This window comes from Typopeltis vanoorti, chromosome 14 (genome assembly GCF_054136105.1).
Source record: "Typopeltis vanoorti isolate ZY-2024b chromosome 14, IOZ_Tvanoo_1.0, whole genome shotgun sequence".
Classification (NCBI taxonomy): Eukaryota; Metazoa; Arthropoda; class Arachnida; order Uropygi; family Thelyphonidae; genus Typopeltis; species Typopeltis vanoorti.
The window spans coordinates 54933280-54955500 of record NC_143562.1 but is presented as its reverse complement, the minus strand read 5'-3'; the positions used below and the strand labels follow the sequence as shown (position 1 = coordinate 54955500).

The 22221-nt window shown below is 33.5% G+C and overlaps 1 protein-coding gene across 3 annotated transcripts in view; it reads right to left on the bottom strand.

The window, feature by feature from the left end:
• Nucleotides 1-8004: 8004 nt before the first annotated feature.
• The window catches only part of bsk (mitogen-activated protein kinase dJNK), a 462799-nt gene continuing 448582 nt past the window's right edge, over nt 8005-22221 (bottom strand). For all 3 annotated transcript variants that reach the window (XM_090404432.1, XM_090404431.1, XM_090404430.1), the window contains 2 exons: nt 19418-19522; nt 8005-11004 (listed from right to left, as the gene is read on the bottom strand). In XM_090404432.1, the coding sequence (XP_090260558.1) occupies nt 10919-11004; nt 19418-19522 (191 nt within the window). In that variant the 3' untranslated portion in view covers nt 8005-10918. The remainder of the gene's footprint in view (nt 11005-19417; nt 19523-22221) is intronic.

Genomic DNA, 22221 nt, shown 5'->3' with positions numbered 1-22221 from the left:
GGAAGCCAGGGACCTTTTCTCCTGATATCATCAGCATGTGACAAACAGCAAAAAAAAGTTTTGTTGCGTGACAACTTTTGCAAGCAGCATGTGAAAGAAGCAACTCGAGGATGAAGGTGTTCGATTTGATTATATACCATCAGAAGTTGTCTCAGTTAAGGATGTGACAGTGATCATGCCATGACCTGGGAAGTAGCAAGCTATATGGATGCTCCGTTCAGGACAGGCTATATGCTGAACCACCAATCTGGAAATTATGACAAACTCAGGAGAACGGTTCCATTTTATCAGTTGTTGAATAAGAAGGATGGCAGCAGTGCATGTGAATTTGAAAAGATGCAGTATCTGAATATGTCCCTAGAGTTAAAAGAACAAATAGAATGAGGGTGAAATGGATGTGCAATCTCATTAAACAAGAGATACATGAAAATATGAGGTGGAAGGAATATTGTGAGAATAAAGCTCAGGCCAGAAAAGTTAGGAGTATTTGTACAGAAAGCCAAGTTAGAGTATGAAAAAGAAAAGTAGCAGAAGCAGATGAGATGATTCAAATAATGAGTGCTCACTTCACCAAGATTTATCAACCTGGTGTATGTAAAAATGGAAAGAAAAAAAAATCCTTAGCCCATCCATGGTACAAATGTACTATAGACTTACTAATAACCTTTTGTGGATGGGAATTGCATAAATCACCCTTTAATTTTTTTTTTTTTTTTTTGAGTTGGCTGCAACCGTGGGTAACCAATAATGGCCATCAATTCAATGTTGGTAAGTTATGAACTTTGGTGTCATGTGATATCCAACAGTATATTGGTAAGATTATGCTTGGAGTAACTGACAAGGCTAGAGATCTTGGAGTTATGGTGAATAGGAAGTTAAAGTTCAATAATCACATCACAAATACAAGTCAGAGGATAATTGTGATGCTGAAACAAACACTAGCATGCATAGAGTAGTCATTTTGTCTCTTTGCAAGACCTTAATACAACCATACCTGGATTCCAAGAGGATAAAGAAGTTACAAAGGTGATATCGAGATTATGGAATGTAGAGTATGAGGATAGATTGAGAGATAGTATGTGGGCTGCAGACAGAAGAAAGAGGAAGTATAGAGGTCTATAAATCTTTGAAAGGGTATTATAGGATATTGTTTGATAAAATGTTTCATTTTATATATATATATATATGGAAGGTGAGGAGAGGACAAGGGGGTGGTCAGTGTGCAGTTATGAAAAGGGTAAGAGCTAGTTTTTATTTATTTATTTTTTTATTAACAGTTTGCTGTTAAAGTAGTGAATGAGTTTTAGAGAAGGTATGACAGCTAGTATGGGTGATGTATGGCCTCCCTCAATGAGCCCTTGACTCCCTGCAGGTCTAATAATATATCTAATGTGGAGGTGTTGCAGATTCTTGACATTCTTTTGAAGGTAGAGAGGAAGGAATAAGTTATGTTCTTAGAGTTCCATCTATTTTGGTAACATATCTCATGTAGGATAAACACACAATTCAGTATGGGAATCAATTTCTAAACAAGCCTTGAATGCTCCGTAATGGTCAGGATTATAATTATATGAAGAAAGTAATGACTTGATTTGATGAAGCATACAAAAGATCCCTATATACAGGTTCCAATACAACTTCTTTGTCGATATTCAGAATTTCTTCTTCAAGTCTTTAAAATGAGACTGATTTAAACTCATTTGAGTTTAAACCAGTTACACTATTAAGATCCTATAAAAATAAAATTGACATGCAGTTGCTAATAACTATTTTCCAAAGTTTAGGTTGGAACAATGTAGAACTCCCCCCTTGTTCAAATAGGAAAATCCTTTCCCAATATCCTCATTCATTATAAAGTAGGTAATTGACTAGCTTTGTGATAAATATTATGTGCTCTTGCTGTCAATAGACAGGATTTGAAAAATTTTATGCTGGCTCATCAGTCAGGCAGATAATTGCTTCTCAGAAGTGATTATCTGCCTGGGTGTACTCTACCAAGGTCACCTATTATATCATAGTAACAAGCTTATTCCTGGTTAATGCTATAGCTAATTTTTACCCTGTGTGACTACCAGTTTTGAAAAAAGTGTGTTAACTGCTTTATCAGTCTGTAAAGAAATAGATCATGCATTTTATGTGATACAAGACCATTTATTATTAATAATAATACCATTTTTTGCTTCTGCCACAATGTCTTGAATCACTTTTATGGAAAAAAGCAATTTCATCTGTCATAAGCAAATTTTGAAAACATCCAGTATCATCATAAAAAATCTCAATAAAATAGAATTCTTAGGTTTACACGTGTGTAACCCAAGAGTTTTACGTGATAACATGTTACCATGTTTCTAAAACATTGTCGGATGGACAGGACCAGTAATGTCGATGACATGGTGGCAACTCAGAAAACAATTTGAACACATTTACAAATCAATTTTTGGCTAAATAAATACTTTTTTCCCTTCGACTATTCAAGTTTTAGTATCAGTCAGATTCTGTTTATTCCATCACTGGGTAAGAAACAAATTACTGCTGTTTGCTGCATGTCTATTTTAGGTTATTATAGTGTTGTAATAAACTAGTTATGTTGCAGTATATGTGTGGTGTGTGCTCTCTAAATATAAAATGCATGCATGCATATCCAGTCCTCTAGTTGTTCGTATTCCATTATGGCAAAATCAGTGATAATCGACAAAAGGCATTTGTATTCAAAAATATAATAACGGAATAACTCACGTTAAATATTATTTAATACGTGAGTTAATATTTTTTTTTTAGTTAGGAAATTTATTGACCTTTTCAGTTATCTTACATTAGCTACTTAGGTGGTGCCCTTTGGAATTGTCAGTTATTGTTCAATTAGCTTTATAAATGTACTGAAGATGCCTGCGATACACAAGCAAAAATTATACTAATAAAAAATATTTAATATGAATTATTCCGTTATATTTTTGAATTCATATGTCTTCTCACGGTATTTCCTTATAAAAACAAAAGGCATTTGTAATGATCAGCATCCTCCAATAGATAAGGTTAACATACAAAAAACCATTTACCACATAAAAAATGAAAAAGAATCAGCAACGTGGAAATAAAACTGACAATTTTACAGAAACAACTAATGATTTTTTTTTTTTTTTAAAATCATCAACTAAAAATTCTTATTCATCGCAGATAAGCACATTTTTCAAGCTGTGCTGATAGGTATTATCATATTTCACTCGTTTGAACTAAAAGAAAAGAAAAAAAACATGAATTTCATTTACACTTAATGCAGCCGATGAAACTGGACTGTTATGTTTTTTTTTTCTTGGTATACTCCTGTGAAGAAAGACATTTTGTGTTTTCTTTTTAGCAACATAAAAAAAACTTCCCTAAAGGAAAACTTAAAACCGATAGTTTTAAAACATCTGGTGATGACTTGTGTAGATAGCATCTCAAATCAACAGGCTACAGGCTTAGATTCTACTCTTGGCATGAATATTTAGATGGTAGGTGAATTTCCATTCCCGTCTGAGACCATCACATGATCTTACTTACTGGAGGTCCAAAGTGACTTGAAAAAGTTTATTTGAGCAGGATTTCTAGATATCTAATTCATTCAACTATGCTAATAAATTGTACAGTTGACTCTCACTACAGCAAACACTTCTAACAAAATATTAGAAAGTCCTGACCCATAGTAGAATACTATGTTAAAAAAATTCACTATAGGAAACTATTTGTATGATCTCTATGAATTTACTATAATGAGAGTTGACTGATATACAATAAATTATATGATATTAGACCTTTCTGTGTTTCAAACTAATATATGAAAATCATTAGTTCTGATATCCATCATATGCAGTACTAATTTTCTAATTGTCATATCCCTATCTAATTCTGCAAAAGTGTGAAAATTAGTCATGATGTCTGTTATTTGCAGTTTTATCAAGTATGGTCCCCCCCCCCCCCAGAAAACAGAAGGGGCTGGATGATATATATGATATGAAAAATGCTCCAAAACAAGACATTAAGCAATGTAGCCAAAGTGAAAAGATGAGTTTTTTTCTCCCTCAGTTTTCCGATGTGCAAAATACTGAAATCAATATAGCACAATCTGTGAATTTAAAAAAATAAAAATCCTTGGGAATCTAATCTAAGGCTAATGACTTGTTCCCTGTGAGAATGGAAGTATTTGTAATGGTTGTATGGATATGAAATTGCTAACTGCATAAATGACTGCATTAAGATGTAAATTCTAACTTTTTATTTTCAAGAGGAAAATGAATTAGTGTCTAAAGGTGGTGCTGCTCTTTTCTCTGCTTTTGATTTTAAATCAACAAAAAACCAGGCAGAGGAAATGATGACTTAGTGCAAACGTGAGAACAGTTCTCTCCCCACCCAGAATTTGAGTTTTATGGCTATGTTATGTTTTTTTATTGGAACATTAGTAATTAATCTTTAATCAGGCTGAATCTGTGAACATTAAACTAAACTTACTCCCCATAAAAGTGTGATATGGTTCATCAAAATGTAACTATTGCACTTATTTATTAAAGCATAAGAGTGTGTGAATGTACAGAAAGATTTTGAGTACTACTTACTGTATATATAATTCTTTCAATAAAAATAAGATGCATGCTTATGAATGGTCTGGTGTCTTTTTTCTTTTAGCCCCTAGTTATTCAAACTTAATAGGCCAGTTTAGTTAGCCAAGTGCATAGTATACTGTCCAACCAACAGGACTATGGATTTGAATCATGCCATAGACGTTTTGTGAATTTCTTCAAGTGGAAGACCACCACCCTGCTTGGTTTCTTGAGCAGAGTTTCTGGATTATGTGTATGAGGAAAATAACTGAAAAGCTAAGAAGCTTGTGCAGAATCTGCTAGGATAAAGGAATATAGATTGCTAAATTATAACTAATTATGATCAATATAGCAAAGCAACAAATACCAAGTGTTATATTCAGACAATAACAATCAGGGAAAAGGAGTAGCAGCTATAGTATGATAGTATAATCTTAAATGGCAGGCAGTGTCAACTAGAGTAATGTGGTAAATATCAGAATGGGGAATTGGACATTGAGACTTATTTGTGCATATGATCTGACAGAAGGTTCTGCTAAGGAAGTGGAGGAATTTTTGAGGCATTGGGAAAGCAACTGACACAATGGAAAGGAAAAAAAAAAAGTTAGAGATCTAAACAGAGTAGGAAATGATTACCAGACAGGCATACAGAAATATTTTGAGAACATTTGGAGAAAAGAGCAAAGCTAATAATAATGGTACCTGTTGGATTTCTGCTCAGGACATGGACTAGTTATTACTAACACTATATTCCAACATAAAAATGTGCATGGATAGAAGATGCAAGAAATAAGAAAAGTCTCATTGACTATGTTATAGTTCATAGCGATGTTTTCCCACTCCACTGCTTCAGTACACAAGAGTATACAGAGGATTTGAAATTGGAAGCAATCACTATATTGAAAAGAAGAGTACATAACAAAGTTTTAAAACAAATTAAAGTTGACCAGATTTCAGATTGTGAACTGTAGACTATAAGAAAAAATGAAAGAGCTTGAAAACAGTAATCAAACCTTGGAGATTTAATGGCCAACCCTGATGACAACATTGATGGATTCAGCTAGAGAGGCATGTGGTAAGGTTGTTCACAAAAATAGAAAAATCAGAACTCCATGATGGACTTAGGATGTTAAAGAAAAGAAGAAAGCATATTGAAAGTTCCTGGCAAATAAGTCAACTTGTGCTCTTAGAGAATACAGAGACAAATGTAAGGAAGTCACAGGAAGACTTTGATAAGAACATAGAAAATAAATATCAGGAGGGTGGTAAAATGCTTAGAAATGAAGGAATCAGAGATGATAATGAAAGCTGGAGAAAAGATATCATTGATGCATGGAATAATTAGTTTGAAAGTTTGCTAAATGTCAGCATGGTGGTAAAAAACACTCAACAGGCATGCAATCAGGAATACTATCAATACTTGAAGTAGAAAAAGCCATCAAAAACCTGAAATGTGGAAAGGCAGATGGAGTAAATGAAATCTGACCAGAAATGCTCAAATATGGAAGTATAAAAGTGTTACAGTGGCAGCACTGCATAATTCAGAAGGTCTGGACATGTGGTCAAATTTGAGGTGATTGGAGTACAGCTCTTATAGTATCATCCATAAATATAAAACTGAATGTGAGAATTACAGAGGTATTTCCCTACAAGAAACATTGAGAAACAGCTAAGAAGGATTGTGGAAGGGAAACTTGGTGAAGAACAAGCTGGACTCAGGCAAAATAGAGATTTTCACTTTAAGACAAATAGTTGAGAAATCATGGGAATATAACAAAGATCTGTATTTAAGTTTTGTAGATCTGGAAAAGATATATGACAAAGTGGCAAGAGGAAAGCTATTCAAAATGCTACAGTTATATGGTGTCAGTGGGACATTATGTCAAGCAGTACTTAATTTTTATTTGAGTTGTCAGTCAGTTCAATCATGTGTGAGATAATGATGTACCTTATCTCCTCTGTTATTTATCAATATGGATCACATTATGAAGGGTGGTGGTATTGAACCTGATGTCAAAATTGGAAATGTTAATCTCAGCTCTTTACTTTATGCAGATGTTATACTTCTAAATAAATGTACTATGTCTGCATGATTCCCGACTAAATTGATAACTGTTTAATAAATTTGGTATGAAAATCAGCAACAAAAAAGTCAAAGACAATGAAAATAGGTAGAAACATTGAAAACCTCAACTGTATCCTGAATGGAGAACCTATAGAACAAGTAATATTTCAGCTACCTAGGCACAATTTTCAGTGAAGTTGGCAAATTAAATATGAAATAGACAGCAGAATTAGTAAAGCTGGTATGGTAGGAAGTCAGCTGAATAAATTTATATGGAATAAGAAAGAAATCAGTCAAAACACTAAATTAGCTGTATATAAAACAGTGTTCAAACTGAGTTAGAAATAACACTTGATTAAAGACTGGAGACCACAGATATGAGTTTTGAGAAAGATTAGTGGGGTGAATAGATGACATCAGCGTCAGTGTCATATAAAAAAATGAGGATATTAGGAAAGAATTTACCATTGTTAGCTTTCATGAATGTGTTAGCAGAGCTAATCTTAGGTGGCACAGTCACTTAAGCAGAATGGGAGAGGAAAGATTAAGAAAACAAGTGTTCTTTGCTAGGCTGGCAAAAGAACACTTGACTTAGAGGAAGACCAAGATACAGGTGGATTGATACAGTAAAAAATTGCCTTAGAAAACAAAAATATAACATCTGATAATACTGGAGTCTTGACAGATAACAGATTAGTTTAAGAAAATTGTTGATCTAGATCAACAATAATATTCTGTACACCCTCTGAGGATACATGTCAGGAATTTGATGATGAAGGTATGAAATGTGTTGGAGAAAGTAAAAGTGAAATTACTGGGATTAAAAAACAAACAAACATAATTTCCATTCTAAAATTAAGTACTGCCAAAATTCCATATTTTTACAGTATTTCAATGAAGGTCTTTTTAACCTACAAATGGCATAACTTTGACCATGCTTTGAAGACAAATTTTATTTCAGAATCCAGGAATTTGGGACAGGTGGGGGAATCACCAGAGAAATAGGTTTTTATTTCATACAGTTATTGAACAGATAAGGGAAAAATTAAAGATAAATGAAATCAGAAATAATGCATTAATGTTCAACTCACTCTCAAAGTTATGAGGACTTGTCTGTTCTCTGCTTATTTTTAAAATAACCCACAGAGAACAGACAAGTCCTCATAACATTAATTTATGAGAATTTTTATTTTTAATATCAAATATGTCCTTCAATATTTAAGTTAACTGTAGTATTTCTGCATAAAGTTCAAAAGAGACGAAAAAGATCTCATCATGCAATGTTTTTATAGCTCTGTGTGTTGTAATCTGTAGGTATTGTTAGATAAAATTTTAAATACTTAATATAAAATAATGAAACCACACTAATCGTTGGTCTACTTTAATGCAAACTGTGGTTGCCATAGTTTACAGAGCTCACTTCCAACCCTCCAAAATTTGTAAACATCGGAAGTGGCGAGACACAGCAGGTGGGGAAGGGAAAACACTTGCATGCCCCACACCTGACATTACCTTCACAACAGCAAAGGCAGATGGGAATCTAGACTATAGTAATGTGGCAAGAGAAGCACATGTACACAAGCACCACTTTCTACAGCAGCTACAAATGGCAAACTGGTCGATGTACAAAACACTATCTTCACACCACACTGGGTAGCTACGCCATCTGGTGACTTGGCTTCAAACTGGACATTCTCATGTAGCACCCTTACATGACAGTTCAAAGTTATTTTAAAATACACTACAACTCATATAAGTTCTTACAATTCATAGTATCTGAAAGTGCCAGAAACTGTTTAAAAATTGAGTTGAATTTCACCAACTATAACAAGTATGATGAAAATATTATGGTAACATTGTAATAAAATTAATAAAATGATCAAAGTATAATATAAAACAATGTTTGTTATAAACAAAAATGTATACAACTTTCACACATTTTCTGCCTTTCACACACACATACACACAAAAAAAGAAACATTAATATGATTAGCACCTCTTGAAAGGGTGTCTGCTTCTCTAAAAAGTTATATAAGATTATCTGAGAGTCAGACAAATTTAGAAATTGTTGGCATTTGCAAATTTAACAATTTGAACGAGTACACTGTCAAGTAACAATTTTTATTTTAACCACTTGTTTACAATTTCGGCATATCTTTATTAGGGAGAGACTGTTACCATAGATGTAATACACTGATTTCCATCTTCTTCCCCCCAAAACCCTCCCTTCCCTAAATGTCACAGAAATAGGTAGACCTATGCATATCTAGCTACAGTACTACTATATATATTTATATATTTGGAAAAAATGTAATGGTTAGTATAAAATGGACATACGTACAATGAAGGTACTGCTGGAAGGACCTTTACTAGTACATTTCTAATCTGAAGAGGAATTTGCTTAAGACAGTTATTTGTGCCTCTCACAAAATTGTTAAGTAATATTAACTATATATTTTTACTATACTGTGCTATCAGGAATTTTAAAAATAAAGCATTTGTTTAATAAAATATCCAAAAGGATCAATTTTTAAACTAGTGCAGAGTTTGTTTGTTTTCTTTTTTTGACCTAAATATACTGACAGCTACAGTAGGGAGTTTTAACACACATCCATCTTGTTTATTCGTCATATAACAAAGGGAGCATAATCATATTTCTGAGGAATAACAATTTAACCCAACTATATAGACAATATATATAAATCTACTTCTGCTGATAAACTATAGTCAGTACACAACTTTTCTGCATTCACATAGTTGGAATGTAACAATAAAGTACTGGAAAATAACTATTAAAAATCAATACCAAGCACTTGCTCTCTGGATAAGTAAGACGAAATCAGTAACTGGTAAAGGTACTAAATTTTGCTCATTACCTTTTAATATGTATAAAGATGTATTTACAACCAGTGCACAAAAATTAAAATATCACTGAAAGAGTTAGAAATGCTACCTATATGCTGGAAAATATTTCCACTTGATAAAAAAATACTAGTATCTGAAGACGGATTGTATGTTGAAGCCTTATGCTTTAACAGTTACCTAATCAAAGTAATTTTACTACTACAGTATAACATTTTAGTGATTGCATTAAAATTATTCTAAGCCTTAAAAAAAAAAATAATAATAAAAAAAAACAGAAGTCACCAGATGACACAGCAAGCAATCATATGAAATGTTTTTACCACTAAGTGGCAGTTACTATGAGCACAGTGTGCTTAATGACTTGGTCAATACATTATAAACTAAAGTGCAAGAAAGTTGCAAAGAAATAGGAGAATGATTTTAATGAAACTTGATTTGATAAAGCTAAGACAAATAGCTGCCATGATTAATGCAGTTTTTAGAAAGAAAAAGAAAATCCAATATTTCTCCTTTGAGGAGCACTTAATATAATAAAACTCAACAAGCTAGAGAAGCCCAACATAAACATGCACCCTTCCAATGCAATATTTAATTAATGGAACTTGTACAGACTGAAGCCTGCAGTCTTCAAGATAGCATTTAACTCTGCATTTGCCTAAACTACATGTAAAAATTCAGGCAGGAACAAACACATCTACAACATGAAATGTGACATGCAAACAAGACTGAACATGTCAAAGATTAATTCTGTATACAACATGGTCTCCTCTCCAGCTTCTATGAAAAGAACAAGACCTAAGAGTTTATTACAACAGGCAACAAAATTTACAAAGCCCATGTCTTTCAAAAATTTTACATTCAGTTTCACCATAGTACTTTGAAGATGTTCTTTGAAATACCAATGGCAATTCTACTGGTGAAAAACATTGCCCAGTCTATCCTCTCCTATATAATTCCTCCAGTGATGAAGATTACACATACAGTACTACCAAACTGATGTTAATCAAGACACCTTAGTGAAAAGAAGCATAAAAGAGTCTATACTTAGCCAGCCATATTCAATAAATTAATACACTACTTCTGCATAATTTTAATGTGAGCTTTAATGTCATGAAGATCTTGTCAGTTATGTTAGTGTACAGAAATTATGAAATGTAATAATTCTTTTATTTACTTTTACTAAGGTTAGACTGGGCAATGTAGTCTTTACCATGAACACATTTTTTAGATGAGCACATCTGCTGGGAGTACTGGAGGGTAACCGAAGATGAGCACTTCACTGGGGACTAGTTTGTACAGAAAAACCTTCTGACCTACAAGATACTGGTCGAGAATCATTCACACTTTTCTCGACTCTGCTGGCAAGGGAGGTAAACCTCCAGACGGAACTGACCAATCATACAGGAACTACACCTTATCTCCGTCGATTATATGGGTTTGTGGCGCCATTTGATGACTGATCAGAGAGACCATCTTCTCCATCTTCTTCTATTGCCCCATCTGTAAGGAAAGTAAATTTACATTCACTTATTATATTATATAATCATGATTTCAGTGAACTTAATTAAAAGTAAGCTTAAACTTATACAGTTACAAAATTTAACTTAAAAGACTATTATTGTCAATGTAATGCCATTCCAGATAAGAAACTCTTACCCTACACAAAAACTAGTAATTTTAACCACTCCCATATATATATATGTCTGTAATATTTGGAAGTGTTTAGGAAAGTAAGAAAGAAAAAAAAAAAACATTTAACAAATATTTTATTAGAAATCTGTTATACCTGTATAATGATTGTTTTTCAAGAGAATCATACAAATTCAATATCCAACAAATTTCTGATAAATATCTCATGGATGGGATTCACTTAAATAATAAAGGATGTATCTTAAATTTTGAGTCATGGAGGTAGCATCTGCAGTATAATAATCATCAGTCCCTTCACATTACTGTTAACAAAATAATTGAAACTTTCTTCCATAGTATAACAACAAAATAACTACGTTATTTAAGCATATTATATACTTGTCTATTATTACTTAGGCATCTCCATATTATCCAAAGACCCATTTTTAGAAGTCCACACTAACCAACATTCAATACTATATCTATCCTAATTCTCCTTGAACTCATTCACTTACAATAATCTCTGATAACTCATTCAACTACTATCCAAGCAGAAAATTAGTCCTCGCACCTTTACTAACACTCTTACACAACCTCCAGAATAATTCCTTGTTCTCCTCCTACTTGTCACAGATTGAAAAATTTCTTCTGCATCAGTTGTATAGCTCCTTTAATAACTTGTATGTTTTTATCATGTTCCCTCCATTCTACCTATCAACCAAACTTTGCAACACATGCACCTTCAATCTGTTTTCATGGAGAGCATTCCACAGACATCACTATCTTGTGGATTCTTTTTACCATCTCCTCATGCCCAAGAAACTGAAGTCTCAAAACCTGTGCACAATAGTCAACATGCAGCCATATCAGAATTTCGTGAAGAAGGAAAGTAACCTATCTCTCCTTACAAATTGTTCCTCAACATCCAAATAATGTGTTCTTCAATATCATATGAGCTATTTTGATCGTGTAGTAATATGTCAGCTGAACTGCAACCAACTCACTGTCCATCATCATTAATTTCCAGTTCTGTCAAATGTAATTACAAAAGCATGTAATATTTTCATCCCAAAGTGACCTTACACTTTGCCACATTTAACAACCAACAACCATCATCCTTTGCCAACACTGATTATTTAATTCCCCCCCCCCCATAATTGCCTATCTTCTGGTCATTACATTTATTAACTACAGGTAACCCTCATATAACGTGGTACTTATACAATACGGTCTACAAATTGCATATCCCTTGTTGAATGTAGTACTTATACAATGCAGTTTCGATATAAGATGGTCTACAAACTGTAGTAACCCTTTATCTTTTCATATATTTTTCAACGGGCGACTTAAAAATCAAATTTTATCTTCATTAAATTTGTGTCTGCCCGTATCACACGTGTAGTTATAAGTAGTGAATTTATATCAGGGAAAATACCCTTTAGCACGCATGTACGTCAATTGTTTACCGTATAAAGTGTTTATTGTTGAAAATTGTCTTTGTTTTCTGTCAGGAAAGCGCATTAAAAATCATAAGTGTGTTAATCTCAAGCTGAGCACTTTATTTTTTGGTGAGTTACATACAATATGCAATGCTTTTTTTTTTTTCATGTAAAAAAATTTATTTTTATAGTAATGGCGATATGGTTGAAAATGAAATTAGTGAATTAAATGAGGAGGAACTGGTACAATTAATAGATGATGTCGAACCAAATGGTAGGGAAAGTTCTGATTGTGATGAATCCATTAAAGAAAATTAGCAGAAGGATTGAACTTGGCAAGAAAGTTATTTTATGGATAATGATCTCTCAATGGAGCGCTCCAGAAAATTCACGAGACAATTGGATATTTGTTTAGCTCCGTATTATGAACTTAATAAAATTGCAGCATAGTGGTAAGCAAGGTCTTATTACTGACTTCTTGATAACTAAATCAGCTTAAGTATGCAATGAGAATTATGCAAATGATGTCCAAGAGATTTCAAGTGACGACGACATCCGGCCACTCATAAATAAAGAACATCTACGAAATGTTCGTTTTGAAGACAGTGATGACGATTAAAATATACACTTTATTTTATTTTGCCTAAAACATTTATGCATTATGTGCAATGAGGTTTACATACAATTTATAACTTTTTATAATTTAATGCTATGTATTTGTTTCATAGTTTATATGTTTTCTTAACTTACGTGAATTACCTGAATTAAATAAAAATATTTTTTTTTTGTTGGATATGTCATTGTTTATATAATCTTAAAAAAAATTATAACGGAACATAACCCTACTTTTTCTACGTGATTTGAGTCACGCATAACGCAATTTAAATAATAAGAATGAAAACAGAAAGATTACCAAAACAAGCCATTAGGAAAAAGAAAACCAGGACATCCTCTTAAACGATTCAACGATGACTTCTAAGGCCGGAACAGACCATGCTAGGCCTAAATCCTTGACATGCATGATGATGATAACGCAATTTATATAACGTGGGATTTCTATGTAACCTAGCATCCGCATTATACGAGGGTTACCTGTACTTCCATTCCCAGTTTTGCACCATCAACTGAATATCCCTAGTCTTTCCCCAATTATTTCCTATACCATTAAACAGCAGCAGCCCCAGTACAGAACTCTATGATACTTTATTGTATTTTCCTGGATACTACTATACCATACACTCCTCTCTGATGTCTTTCTGACTGGAGCAGATTTTCATATGGTATCCTGTTAAATTTACCTGCAAAAGTTAAGCAGTATCATGGTGTAGCCATTTCCTTTATTCAACTAGACTGCCATTTTATTAAAAAAAAAATTAACAGTAAATTACTAAGGGAGGAACTACTCTTCACAAAGCTGCATCTCATATTTCTATTTGCTTAATACTGAATTCTGCCTTTAACTTTTCAGAACTGAGGGAAAAAAAGCACATAAATCAGGCATACTATTAAGAAAAAGAATCAAGTAATCTCTGAGAACTAACAAAAATATGGACTTTAATAGCTGTATCTGCACAAAGCTACATGAAGCCAACGCAGTGCAATAAAAATTAAGGTCTTGTCTTAAACCAACTTTGGTCAGCATTCACCCTCTGTCCAAAAAGAAACCGAACTTTTCAAAAATAGAAGAAACTAGTGGCGCCACCTGTTGTACCTATTTGTTGTCGAAAGCAGTAACCTTCATTAGTGTTGTGTCAATTGTTTATACATTTGTTTCATTAGAAGCCGAGTTATAGTGCCAAGAGTGACAGTGTGTTTTGACGAACGGTCAGAAAATGAGTTTCAAACAGAGAGCTCAATTGACTTTTGAGTTAAACTTGGTAAAAATTTTATCGAAACGCATCAAAAAGCATACAGTGATGAATGCTTATTCCCATACTCAAGTTTACGAGTAGTCATGAGACGCTTGAGGACGTCCAAAAACCGGGCCACCCAAAAACTGTACTGAGCGAAGTTAACATCCAAAAAGTGCATGATTTCATCAAAGAAAACCCGAAAACCCGTGAGATTGATTGAAGATGAATGTTGTGCACAGTTGATTCTAAAATCAACTGTGCACAACATTTTGACTGAGAGTTTGGGCTTCGTAAATTGAATTTGCAATTTGTTCCCCACACATTGACTGACGACCAAAAAATGTATTAAATTGAACACCGCAAGGGTCTCCTTAAAACTGCTCATAAGGACTCAAACTTTCTTGAAACAATTGTTACTGGTGATGAAACGTGGTGTTTTGAGTATAAGCCCGAAACAAAGCGCCACAATGCTGAGTGGAGACTACCAGAAGAGGGACATCTGAAAAAAAGTTGCTTGAAGAAGTCAAAAGTGAAGACAATGCTGATTTATTTCTACGATTCCAAGGGCATTATCCACAAAGAATTCGTTCCGCCTGACCAAACGGTCAATGGTGAGTTTTATCTCGAAGTTTTGAAGCGATTGATAGCGAGAATTCATCGCGTACGGCATGAATATCATGATGACCGACCATTTGTCAAAACATACCATCACTCTTGGCACTATAATTTGGCTTCAAATGAAATAAATGTCATAAACAGGTGACACCACTAGTTTCTTCTATTTTCGAAAAGTTTGGTTTCTTTTTGGAGAGAAGTTGTACATAAAAGACCTAAAAATTATGGAACTACGTTATGACAGTCATTATGCAGCATAAATTAACAGTAGTATGATGTCACAACACAATTTGCTCTATCAGTTTAACAACAATTCCGTTAACATCAGTACTTGAATACATTTTCAAATTGATAATGAAATGAAATGAATGAATAATTTTACTTATGTGATCATAGCAGATTCATTACGATGGATAATAGAACTCACAGAAGTATGATGCCATTAAGGTTTTCTTGTATTTTTATATAATCTAAAAACTCCCTTTAGAAACCAAACATGAAATATTTTCAAGCTGCTTCAAGTATCCAGTAAACAGCATGGTGGCACTGAAATTCATCTCTCACCTAAACACAAACATTCTTGACCATAGTGGGATTTAAACACGTGACATGGTCAGAAAGTAGAGATGCTATCCGCTCAGCCAACCAGGCTGGCACAAATGTCATAATAATCACCAGCTCTGCAATTCCATACATACTCCCTTCTAGCATTGGTCTTTTACTTGAACTTTACTTGAACACCTACCAAACCAGAATCTGAGCACAGTATGCCTAGTTTTCCAACAAAGACATCAGACAGTTACTAAAATTGGACACTAAAACGTCTCCTTTCCTAATGGTATCTCTTCAATTGTTCTAAAACATTGTGCTTCAGAGCTAACACCTGTCATGTATCATCTCTACAATCTATTATACATAGCTGGTACTTATTCCGATGTATGGAAGCAATCACATATCCAGCCTATTACAAAAAAGGGAGAGAGAAAGTCTACTGTCAAACTACTGATCAGTTGTCATCACCTTGGTTTTCTTTAAATTAATGGAGAAAGTCATCAATATCCAAATTCTCCACTATCTAGAAGCCTACCAGTTAATCAGCACCACCGGTATGAATTCTGTCATTCAAGACCTCAGCTGACCTCTTAGCTTACATCATCCACATACTATGGAAAGGTTCAGAGAAATTGTACTGTCACTCTTGACATTTTCAGAGCTTTTGATCGTATCTAGCATCAAGGTCTGATAAACTGCCACTCTTTGGTCTACCTGTCACCTTCTGTAATTGGGTTGCTAGCTTTCTTTCCAGTCATGATTGATGGCTCCCTCTGTTTGATTTTTGATAATTATTGGTTGTAGTATCCTTGTATATGACTTTGTGATTGAGTGTTTTTTTATATATATATTTATACCATGTATGATTTATATATGACTTTGTGATTGAGTGTTTTTTTATATATATATTTATACCATGTATGATACATAAATAGTGTTATTCATCGTGCTAACGAGAACGAGAACAATGGCAGATAAGATGACATCATTCAGTGATTTGATATTGGGGAATTTGTAAAATGTAGCGTGTGCATGCACAATGTATTTATTGCTAAGAGAAAATAGATTGTGGTATGAGAGTGGAGTAGAGAGAGAGAGTGTCATAGGTGTTTCATGAGCAAATGTAAGACTTGTCGGAAGCAGAAAAATGAAGTAATGGAAGTCAATGCTGACAGCCATGAAACTGAAAGTGTTGTAGTGAATGAGTTAGAGCAGTGAAAGAAACATAAAAGAGTATAAATAAGTTTATTTAACTTTATTAATTCACAACACAGAATGTTAAGAGAATAATTAATATTTAGCTCCAACATCTTCATAGCACAAGAAACTAGTCATAATTGGCTCCATCTATTGTTGGATAAAAGAGAAAGAAAACAAGTATAAAATGACTGTCTCCCAGATTTCTGGCAAATTGATACAGCCATACTTGTTGAGGTTTGGAGTATGTTTTAAAGCTGCTGCTGATTTCTAAAACAATCTCTCTGACTTATGACTTCTGTGTAACACTTTTGTTTTCTTCCATTTGATCCTGTGTGAAGGGGTATCCAAGGCATGGTCTGCTAGACCTGACTTGCCATAACAATAGTGCCAAATGCATTTTTTTATGTTCTCCAAGTTAGATGTCCAAAGTTCATGCCTGTTCATTGTAAGCCATGGTCACAAGAATAGGACACTTCATATACTCCTGGATGTGATAAATATCATTAAGTAAACTAGCATGTACTGCCAACACATAAGCTTTTCTACTCGTTTTATAAAGGAGGTGGTTGAAAGCAGTGATAAGGTAACATACGCAAAAGCTAGGCCATCTTGTCTGGCCATTTGGAATAGGTTCAGACAAGATGTCAGAGGGCAAATTTCAGTTCAGATATCTTTAGGAAAGTATTTTTATATCAAATATGCATTAGCATATTTGATATAAAAAATATCAAATACTGAATTAGCAATTGCCCAATGATGACAAATATATTAACAACTGACAGACAAGCAATATTTATACAAAAATAATTTTTTTAAGTGTCTACAATTTTGTCTATAACAAAATTCTAAACACACACACACACACACAACATCTAACTTGACTTTGAAGATTAAATTAAAAATAAAAAGAAATTAATGGAAATCCTACTACATATTAAATAAAAAGAGATTTCTGACGTTGCATAAACAATATCAAAAATCAAATGAAACTTTCCATGAAAAATATTAATGAGTGTGTTATTTTAAAAATATTTTTCGTCTATTTAGAGTTAGCAAAAATACTTCAAAGCTAGTAATTTTAAGTGTTTAATGTAAATCTTCAGTACTGATTGATTTTTGATTTGATTTTATAATCAAAATCTGTTATTGATATAATTCATGAAAAAAAAAAGTGCAATTCAAAAAAGAAACATGAAACCAAGTTCAACTGGTGCTGCAAGAGCATACACATACTGAATTAGCACAACTGTGTTCACCATGTCACCAGCATAGGCCAGTAGGTCTTATAGAAAAATGCAATGCACAATAATTAATTCCCAACAATTATAATAATTTTGTTCAATCATAACTTTTTATGAAGTTATTATTGGACAAAAAGAACATTACATTACCCACTTATTATATATTAAGTATCAACATTGTTGATGCAACAATTTTACTGTACATAGCTGGAATCATAGGGAAAACAGTGTCATATGTTGCTGATCTCTGTAAGGCATTTAAAGTTGTAAATTTTTCTTTTCAAATTTTTAGGATAATTTCAGAGCATAAATGGCATAATATACATTAGAGAAATGATTATACTGTTTATTTAAATCAAGTGTCATGAGTTTGTCAACAACACTACTGGCTTATTCAAAGAAAAAAAAACATAACTAGTATTCTATCATTCTGAATGTTAAAGACCCTATTTGAATGTGTTCCTTTGAAGGAGATTAGAACCATGTGGTTCAATAATTTATTTAACCTGCTTTTAGTAATAAGTTTCTTTTGCCCAATCGATAGCAAATGATACCATTTGTATGGAAACACACAGGTTTCAATCTTGTCTAAGATGCGAATAACCAGCATAGGCCAGTAGGCAATCTTGTCTAAGATGCGAAATTTCCTAGACATAACACACTGATCTCATAGCCTTAGTTGCTTTGACTATAATTCCAAAATAAGTTTATGACAGCTAAAATTTTAAGAAAATGAGCTTTTTAAAAAATGGCTTATGTGTTCGTCATTCATGTTGTTTAATTTTGATAGTATATATATCAGAACACAGAATTATAAGTAAATAATTATTTATTGACTTATTGCTGATATTTCGCTGGTGTTATAAACAGCATCTTCAGAGCACAAAAACACAGTATGCGAGACTACAACAACACGGTGTAACAAAGGGACTAGTTTAACAAAATTGTAACAACACAAAGACTAAAGTCCTAATTAGGCACCCTCTATCTTAAAAAAAAAAATTTTTTTTTATTTAGATAGAGGGCACCTAATTAGGACTTTAGTCTTTGTGTTGTTGTTACAATTTTCTTGAACTAGTCCCTTTGTTACACCATGGTGTTGTAGTCTCGCATACTGTGTTTTTGTGCTCTGAATAAATAATTATTTACTTATAATTCTGTGTTCTGATATATATCATCAAAATTAAACAACATTTTAAAAAATGGATTATTTAGAAGGGAGAAAAATACAAATACTTATCAGTTGAAAAACTGAAGTGTTTGTTTTGAATGTGCTCTTACTCAATGTAACAATTATCCATCTCTCTATCCTCATATATCACATCAATGGAATTCTGGATAGATACCTGAAAAGGAAATGAAGAAAAAAAAGTCGAAGAAGTACCTGTTTGAGAATTATGATGTGATGGTAGAGATCTTCCTGCTACTAAACCAATTCCTAGAGTATTGTGGGTTTGCTCATATTCTAATACTTCCTGATAAATAAGCTCTGAAAATATAATGCAGAAAGACTTTAAATGGTTTTTAAATATAGAAACAATATCTGCAATTTTCAAAATTTCTTGCAAAAGCAAGTATTTTTTAAAAAAATTTTATATTGGAAGTTGCACTCATTCTATAATGCCCAATAAATTAAACACTTAATATTCATTAACCTTCTAAAATCATTAATGGGATTCACTAAGTTTCCTTCTTTTTAGGTAGTTATTGTTTAACCCAACCCAACCAGCGAGCCATAATGGATGAAATATCAATTAATTTATGCATCACATCTATATTTGTCCAGTAGTATCCAAATGTTATTTCAATGGATACTTTGCATTCATGTAACTATTGATGTGTAAACATGTCAAGGCTGGTAAGGAAGTTAAGGTCACATAAACAATTATCACATCTAAATGTTGAGAAACAAAAAAAAATTATGTTTTGATTTGAGCATTTTGAAAGAAGTCTTAAAATACTGCAGTCTCCCTGAGTTTTTCAGCCTATTGTTTTCCTCATACATTTTCCGCTTGAGTGTTCAGCTTCTTCTACAACAGCGTTTCACAATCCAAGGTTTTACAGTTTAGCCAACATTTCAAATTTTTCTTCCTATATTGTTAATAATTGTTAACATGGAGAATATTAGACTTAATTAACTCCTATATATTTCATCCTTGTTACAAGGATATCAACATGAAGAGGATGGTTGTGCATGTTCAAAATATGAGTCATGTAACATATGTTTAGTTAACCTGTGACCAAGACACAAAACATGTTTTGTGTCTTGGTCACAGCGAGGAAGCAGGAGAACACACCACTAGAGTTTAAGAGAAACAATGGTTACTTTGTGTCATGTTGAGGTTTAATGGAGTACTGATAGCACTAGGAAAAGATTAGAAACTAATTTTAATGTTTCCAATATTTCATCTCTCTCTCTCTCTCTCACACACACACACACACAAAGACAACACAATGCTAAATGAAACATGTGGGTGACCCTAAAGTCCTAGGCATTTGTAGGTGGCCTAGGATCTAAACTGGGACCTCTTATGATTATTGTTTCACAAATTTTCAGAAGTTTTATGTATCCGTATTTGTTTAGATTAGGTTCATTTCTCAGTGCCACTGCAGATTCCAAAAATAGTCTTTCCTTTTTAAATTTACTATGCTGGAACATGGTGGTTTCCTTCCAGAATATCCTGACACTTGTGTCCAATACACAGTCTGCAAGGCCGGATTGATGATAGTTGCGATTGCAGATGTAAGATTTGATTTGTGTTTATCTAATTGGATAGTGGCTGATCTACATGTCTGTACAAAATAAGCCAACTTGCAGTAACAGGGTACTTTATATATACGCCAGGCACTGAGAGAGGAGGGAGCTGATCTTTGATAGAATGGATAAGGGTAGCAAGTTTCTGGTGGGGCTTAAAAGCTGTGTAAAAGTTGTACTTTTTTTTTTAACGACCTGGCTATTTTTTCCGGTGTGCCACAAACTTAGGGGATGGTGATAGTATTTCTGAAATCTTGAAGAGAGGTCGAGGAATGGGGATTCTTTTTTTAATTCTGTAATCACTGTAGTCATTGGATAAGGAAGGTGTTGTGTATATGGTTGAGTTCAGTTGAAAGAGAGGTTCCACTGGAACAAAGATTATAGGCTCTATTGGTTAGAGTTTTGATGATGCCATATTGTTGAGAGAGGTGGTGGGAAAGTTTGTGGATGTATCTGGCCTATGTGAGTGGGTTTTCTACACAGTGAAGGATGGATTACCATTTAGAAGATATGTTACTAAGGTGTTTAGGAAAGGTAAACTATTGTTATTTTCCTTTTCCATCATAATCTGGATTCTTGGATGTAGACTATTGAGGTGACTGAGAAAGGAGTCTACTGTGTCTGCACCATGAGGCCAAATTGAGAATACATTATCTACATATCTTAGCCAGATAGAAGGTTTGAGAGGGGCTGTGTCTATGGCTCGCTTTGCAAACTTTTCCATGTAAAAATTGGTGATAGCAGTTACCTCTGTTTGTAAGTTTTGTTATTCCAAGAAAAATAACCAAGAATTGGCAAAAGGAAAGAGATCTAAGATATCTAAAAGGGAAAATGTTTTTTAAGAGTGCTAGGGTGTCATTTATGGGAATATTGATAAACAGTGAGGTGATGTCAAAGCTTACCAATATACAGGGTGTTCAGGATAAATTTGACATATTTATAATTAATTATATTTTTCCGTAAGTTACATGTATTAACACACACTTCTCTTCATTTAAAAGTTTGGACCCTTCTTCATTCATATACAAGATGTCAGAAAGGATGGATAGCTGGAACCCACCTGAATCATGGAAGAGAATAACTTGTATCATGATGATTCGTGCCCGCCATCAAAATAAGGATATTACGACTGCTGCCCAATGCTCCCTGAATACAGTAAAAACAATCAGGCATGAACTAGAGACTTGCAATGGTGACTACGAGGATGTAGCAAGAAGAAAGATCCCTAGCAGACGATCTGATTGCGTTCGTACAGCAGAATTCCTCGCAAATCTGCAGGAACAGGTGTTGAAGAACCCTGGCATTGGAATTCGGGCTTTGTTCGTGGAGTTGCTAACTGTAGTCAAGCCCTGGATAACAAGGGTAGCCAATGGTAGGCCGTATGTATGGCAGCAGGATTCGGCCCCTTGCCACACCTCTGGGAAAAGTCAAAA